General features: G+C 46.5%; 1 protein-coding gene across 1 annotated transcript; it reads right to left on the bottom strand.

Annotated features, from left to right (window-relative positions):
- Positions 1-272: 272 nt before the first annotated feature.
- Positions 273-3,173, bottom strand: fmc1 (formation of mitochondrial complex V assembly factor 1 homolog). The gene is made up of 2 exons (XM_072273006.1): positions 2,974-3,173; positions 273-649 (listed from the first exon to the last, which is right to left on the bottom strand). The coding sequence occupies exons 1-2, from the start codon at positions 3,097-3,099 to the stop codon at positions 446-448; spliced, it is 330 nt and encodes a 109-aa protein (XP_072129107.1). The 5' UTR covers positions 3,100-3,173; the 3' UTR covers positions 273-445.
- Positions 3,174-7,248: the final 4,075 nt, after the last annotated feature.

Raw genomic sequence — 7,248 nt, forward strand, 5'->3', positions numbered from 1 at the left:
GGTCAGATCAGCCATGATCTTATTGAATGGTGGAGCAGGGTTGACAGGCCAGATGGCCGAATCCTGCTCCTATTTCTTATGCTCTATATAAACAGTCGACTTTTCAGGCTAATATGCTTCATCAGTCCTCTCAATGTCAGTTCCCGTTGTAGGGTCTCGGCCCAAAACGTTGACTGTTTGTGCCCCTGTAGGTGCCGCCTGACCTGCTGAATTCCTCCAGCGTTCTGTGTGAGTTACTCTACTTGGTTGGCAAGGAGAAGTTGGACGAAGGGACACGACACAGTCGCAAATGGGGTTTAAATACTTTATTTACATCGTGAATCATTCAGAAGCTGTGTCTAGAAAAGTTCAAGTGCCCACGTTATCCATCTATTCTGGCAGTCGGCGACACTTGTGGAGAAAAGTGCACTCTGGAGACTGGGAACACAGAACTTCTCTCGGCTCCTCACTTCTCCCACCCTTTGCCCCCAGGCTGCCGCGGCAACTGGAAGCCGACCTGCCGTGCTATTTCCCGGGGTGAGCGCTCCCCCTTGCCGTGGTACTTGTGGTGCAGCGCCAGGTGCTGGCGGACGCTGTGCAGCAGGCACAGGTAGGTGGAGGCCTGGTGGACCAGTTCCTGCTGAGTACGGCACAGCTTCTCACTGGTAACCTGCAATGGTAACGGCCGTGTTGTCAGTTCCCGTTCCCACCTCAGGCAATACGGAAAATCAAGGAAGCCATATTCAGGAAGTCCCCGCCAAAGGCCAGGCCAGACGGGAAACTCACCCGAAATAGGATCTTGAGGCCTCAATCTCAGAAAGGACATGTTAGCGTTGGAGAGGTTCCAGAGGAGGTTCACAAGAATGATCCCAGGAATAGAAGAATGAGAGGGAACCTCACTGAAACCTATCGAATGTCGAAAAGCTGGACGAGGACAGGGTGTTTCCTACAGTGGGGGAGTCTAGGACTTGGGGGGGGGTGCACAGCCTCAGAATACAAGGACGCCCCTTTGCAACAGAGACGAGGAGGAACTTCTTTAGCCAGAGGGGGTGAATCTGTGGAATTCGTGGCCAGAGCCGGCTGTGGAGGGCAAGCCATTGGGTACACTTAAAGCAGGGGTTGATAGGTTATTGATTGGTAAGGGTGTCGAAGGTGACAAGAAGAGGGCAGGAAAATGGGGTGGAGAGGGATAATAAACCAGCCACGATTGAATGGCAGAGCAGACTCGATGGGCTGAACAGCCTAATTCTGGTCTTTTGGTCTTACGGACGTTAAGTTCATCCTCGGGTGACTAGCCAGCCAGCTTTTAAAGGAGCTGCCTGGTTGTACCTGAACAGCAAAGCACATTTCACAGCAGCTGGGAACTGGATGATGTAATGCTCCTGTTCCGGTTGCAACACCCAGAGTTCAGCTTGTCTGCCAACTAGCCCAGCGCCCGGAGATTTGCAGCTCACTGCAGTAAAATCCGGGACCCCATTCCTGGTCCAGCAGGCACGTTTATTATTGCATGCACATGTAAGGTGAGGCAAATCTTTGCTCGCAGCAACGTCACAGCCACTTGCTGTCACACTGCAAATTCCTGCCATTAGACCATAGGAGCAGAATTAGGCCCATCAAGTCTGCTCCACCATTCAATCATGGCTGATATGTTCCCCCTCCTCAGCCCCACTCCCCGGCCTTCTCCCTGTAACCTTTGATGCCATGTCCAATCAAGAACCTACCAATTTCTGCCTTAAATACACCCAACCACCTGCCCTCCACAGCTGCATGTGGCAACAAGTTCTACAAATTCACCACCCTCTGGCTAAAAGAAATTTCTCTGCATCTGTTTTAAATGGATGCCCCTCCATCCTGAGGCTGTGCCCTCTTGTCCTAGACTCCCTCACCATGGGAAACATCCTTTCCATATCCACCATATCTGGGCCTTTTAACATTCGAAAGGTTTCAATGAGATCTCCCCCTTCTAAATTCCAGTGAATACAGGTCCCCAGCTATCAAATATTCCTCATATGATAACCCTTTCATTCCCGGAATCATTTCTGTGAACATTCTCAGAACCCTCTCCAATGCCAGCACATATTTTCTTAGATGAGGAACCTATAGAGTATTCTGAACAATTCTGGGCTCCGCATCTAAGAACAGAAGTGCTGACATTGGAGAGGGTTTGCAGGAGGTTCCCAGGTAGAGTGTAAGTGGGTTGTTACCTCATATTTCTTCCTTCTGACCTTGGATAAAGGTTGGGCAGCAGAGAAGAGCTCTCATATAATCTGACAGAGGCCATTTGTCCCCTCAGCCCCTTAGATTCTGTTTTGGATCACGCCTAATCAATATCTAAACCCTTTTTAGTCTGCCCTGATTTGCGCATTTCTTTCCAACACAAGAGGCTGTTTGGCCCACAAGCACCATGCCAGCCCACCGAACAAATGACTCGTCTTTGGTTTGGGAAAGCCAATTGGAGCATTTTAGGGGAAAACCCACACACAGCCACATTTATTTTCACATACACCAAAGTCCAACGAAACTCCTTGCTCACTTGAAGCTCAGTTTACTGTGAGCTTCAAACCCCGAATGCTCTGGCAGTAACTTTATGGGTCTGTCTCTTTTTTGTGACCTCTTACCCCAGGATATACCAATTGCTCTCTGCCTGTTTAACTGTGAACTAAATCCTGTCTGTCCTCAGATTTTAACCTTTGAACTGTCTCAGTAATCCAGGATTGCGCATCCTCCTACCCATAACCTTGACCTTTGACTCCTGACCCGGAGTTTCCTAGATTCTTGACTCACGACCTCTTGATTATTGACCTTTATCCACGATCTTAATGACACTAGATGGTTATTTTCTGGTTTATAAATTGCTGTACTGTCTGCCTCTGCTTTAGTAGGCCCCCCTCGTGATTGGCTGACCCTGCCGTCAATTATCCAGCAACACCCGCCCCTGCCTCCCAGCTCCATTTCCGATTGGCTAGGCTCTCTCTGCCGGTTGCAGGGTTTCACCTGGTTCCTCCGGTACTGCTCCGTGATATATCTGTAGGCGGCGGAATGTCGATAATCGCTGCCCTGGCTCCTCAGCTCCTTCAGAAGCGCCCTGAACACCCGCAGCGGATGGGACGCCGCCGCCATCTTCTGAACGACCGAGCACGACTGGGCCGCGCCAGCCGAACCAATCGATCGCGGATGGCGGATCGTGGATCGGCCTGTGGGGCCGCCGCTCGCCACAAGGCGGCGCTAGATCTGCTCCTCCCCCTTTGCCCCGCCCCCTTCCTGTCTTGCCCTCTAACACCGGCGTGGCCTGCTCTCTCTTTGTGTGTCTCTACCCGTTGTAATTCCCTGTTTTCATGCTAGTTGATCTTTTAATATAATATTCTGTCTCCTCCAACTTTAGCTATGCTTTCAGAAGGACAGTGGGAAGCATAACGGACTAGGATGGTTTCTTTTAATTGAAGATGGGATCATTCAGATAATTTTGATTTGACATAAACAGTGGGAGTAACGTCAACTTCTTAAAAAGTCGCTCCCCCTTGTGATTCATGTAACCCCACCTCTCAATAGTTTATATCCGCCGACACTAAAATGTCACATCCTGCTGAATATCCAGTTCCAGCGTTGATCATGTTGCCAAGTCTATAAATACTATTAGATTAGATTAGATTATGAGGACACTCAGTCCTCTTTTATTGTCATTTAGAAATGCATGCATTAAGAAATGATACAATGTTCCTCCAGTGTGATATCACAGAAACACAAGACAAACCAAGACTAAAACTGACAAAAACCACATAATTATAACATATAGTTACAACAGTACCATAATCTGATAAAGAACAGACCATGGGCACAGTAAAAAATGTCTCAAAGTCTCTCAATAGTCCCAACATCTCACACAGACGGTAGAAGGAAGAAAACTCTGCCTGCCATGAGCTTCCAGCGCCACAAACTTGCCAATGCAGCACCCTGGAAGCACCCGACCACAGATCATATCTGTTTATTTCAATTGGGTCATCGACTTTCCTATTCCCTCACACATGCTGCACACTTTCCAATAAAGTCTTTAGTTTTATCTTGCCATTTTTTAATCTCCCCCCCTGCCCTCCCCAACACACTATGGTTATCATCATGCACGGTCTATACAGCTGTCCTAACACCCTCGGCCCCCTCATCTGAACTCTTTCCATTTGGGTTTTCTTCTGTCCAAATCTGCTCTAAGGTCCCCTGACAAATCAGTCTAACCCTTTCCAACAACCCCTGTGAGGAGTTGGGCCATGTTCCTGCCTGAGGTGTGACCCGTCAGGCTTGTAGAGTAGTCACCTTCTCCAGAAGTGTCCCCAGTTCCTTCACCAGCTCGCCAGCCACACATTCTCTATCTTTGTGTGTCTGTGCTCAGAAGCGCCGGGTGTAATCCTGAGACTCCACCCTTCGAGGTCCCACTCTAGCCTAGCTTCAAAAACTCTCAGTGGCACTTTTGACCCTGGCCACACACAAAGATCTTTATTTGCCATCTATATTTGCATGTATTAGGAATTTGCTCTGGTGTGTTGGCACTACATGCAAAAAAAATTCAACAATTATAAGAAAGTAGAATTATATAAAAATAAGTTTATAAACATTAAATAATGGATATAGAATAAAAATTGCATAATTACATAAATACTAGCATGTTATATTTGCATGTATTAGGAATTTGCTCTGGTGTGTTGGCACTACATGCAAAAAAAATTCAACAATTATAAGAAAGTAGAATTATATAAAAATAAGTTTATTTATAAATATTAATGGATATGGAATAAAAATTGCATAATTACATAAATACTAGCATGTATTTGCCATGTAAACAGCATTATAAAAAGTCGTCTCTGCAACCATTGGATCGCCTGTGAAATATAGAAACCCTGATGATCAGTGTCGCTATCCCATTCTGCTTGTCATTTGTACAATTGAGCCACTTGTGGTGGTCCAGGTGGGGAGCAATTGTCGTCATCAATATCCTGAAGGAGAATTCTGTTGGTGGGGAGGGAGAAGGGAGTCAGGGGATTCCTGCCCTCTCTGCCGGCTGTCGTCTGATCAGCTCCCGAAATGTGCAGCGTCTGTGGAGAGAGAGAAAAACAGAGCTCACGTTTTGTCAGCTGTTGATCTCTGTTCCTCTTTCCACGTGATGGTGTAGTGGTTATCACAACGCTTTACAGCACAGGCGACTCAGGTTCAATTCCCGGAGTTTGTACATTCTTCCCCATGACCACGTGGGTTTCCTCCGGGTGCTCTGGTTTCCTCCCACAGTTAAACAGCGTGCTGGCTGGTAGGTTAATTGGTCATTGTAACTGATCAGGCTGGGATTAAACTGGGGGATTACTGGGCGATGCAGCTGAAAGGAGCAGAAGGGCTGATTCTGCACCGTACCTCAATAAATAAAAAAGGTGCCGCCTGACCTGTTGAGTGTATACAGCGTTTCTTTATTCTTGATTCTGCAGTTTTAATTCAGTCTGAAGTATTGGATTCTTCTGAAATTTGGGATCCACTAATGAGAGCATTTTAAACAGCAGAAGGTGAAGGGATGGCAGTTACACATCTATCTCAGAGTAGAAATAATTCAAAATGTTTAACATTTATCTCACAAAACCCCTTGACTGATTTTTGTTTGTAATGTGCCTTGTTTCTTATGGAATGCACAGTCAGTGAATTGTGGATTGTAAAAGTACAGTTTGGAAGGTGGAAAGAAATTTGCTTATCAATGTCAGGGAGAGAGAGGTACAGAGACCTCCAGGTATTGGCTCTGGGGACCTTGCTGTTTCTAAGCGGTCGATGGCATTAGTTAAATTAACTCACAATACCGATCTCTTGGGAGAAAGTAATGGACACTGTTGAAACAGCTAGAAGTACTTAGAGAATGTTTATAAATAGGCAGAACTGTGATACTTACAATTAAATATTGATTAAATTTGGTATGTCACCAAGGACACTCGCAGATTTCTACAGATGCACCATGGAGAGAATTCTGGCTGGCTGCATCACCGTCTGGTATTGGGGGGGAGGGAGGAGAGGGGCTACTGCACGGGATCGAAATAAACTTAGTCAGCTCCATCATGTGCACTAACCTCTGTAGTATCCAGGACATCTTCAAGGAGTGATGTCTCAAAAAGGCGACGTCCATCATTAAGGAGCCCATGACCCAGGTCGTGCCTTGTTCTCATTGCTACCATCAGGAAGGAGGGTACAGGAGCCTGAAGACACACAATCAATAATTCAAGAACAGCTTCTTCCCCTCCAGCCATCTGATTTCTGAATGGACATTGAACCCATGAACACTACCTCACTACCCTTTTATTTGTTTTTTGCGATACCTAACTTTTATATATATATAAGATTTGAGGACACTCAGTCCTGGTTTATTGTCATTTAGAAATGAATACATTAAAAATGATACAATGTTCCTCCGGTATGATATCACAGAAACATAGGACAAACCAAGACTAAAACTGACAAAACCACATAATTATAACATATAGTTACAACAGTGCAAAGCAATACCATAATTTGATAAAGAGCAGACCACGGGTACGGTAAAAAAAAGTATCAGGTCCTGATAGCCTCATCATCTCACGCAGACGGTGGAAGGGAGAAACTCTCCCTGCCATGAACCTCCAGCGCCGCAAACTTGCCGATGCAGCACCCTGGAAGCTCCCGACCGCAGTGGACTCTGAGTCCGTCCGGAAACTTCGAGCCTCTGACACCGAGCACCGAGCACCATTTCTGCTGAGCGCTTTGACCCCACCCCGGCCGCCGAGGAACAGGCAAAGCCAAGGACTCGGGGCCTTCCCCTCCGGAGATTCTGGGTCGCACAGTAGCAGCGGCAGCGAAGCAGGCATTTCAGAAGTTTCACAGATGTTCCTCTGTGCTCTCACGTCTGCCTCCATCAAATCAGGATTGCGCACAGCACCCTACTTGACAGATAACAGATATCACCACTGGAGTGGCCGCTGTGAGCTGCGTCGCGCCGCCATCTTCTCCTCCCTGTAACTCACAGATTTTTTCTCTATTAGTATGTATTGCATTGAACTGCTGCCACAAAGACAACAAATTTCACAACATATACCGGTGATATTAAACCTGATTCTGATTTTGAAATGCCCGAAATTTCTCAGAGAAATGGGTACTTATCTGCACTGGAAAGCTAGGATTCAAAAAATATGGAAATTATAGACTGATTTCTCAGTGCATTAAGTAAAGCTGGCGAAATGCTGAAATGTCAGGGATACTCAGCTAGTCAGGCAGCATCTG

Source organism: Mobula birostris, chromosome 11, assembly GCF_030028105.1.
Source record: "Mobula birostris isolate sMobBir1 chromosome 11, sMobBir1.hap1, whole genome shotgun sequence".
Lineage (NCBI taxonomy): Eukaryota > Metazoa > Chordata > Chondrichthyes > Myliobatiformes > Myliobatidae > Mobula > Mobula birostris.

Excerpts from the sequence above, each read along its gene's own strand:
- fmc1 (XM_072273006.1), bottom strand. The coding sequence starts at position 3,099 with ATGGCGGCGGCGTCCCATCCGCTGCGGGTGTTCAGGGCGCTTCTGAAG. Across the intron at positions 650-2,973 it reads AGCAGTACCGGAGGAACCAG|GTTACCAGTGAGAAGCTGTG; the intron begins GTGAAACCCTGC and ends TTACCATTGCAG.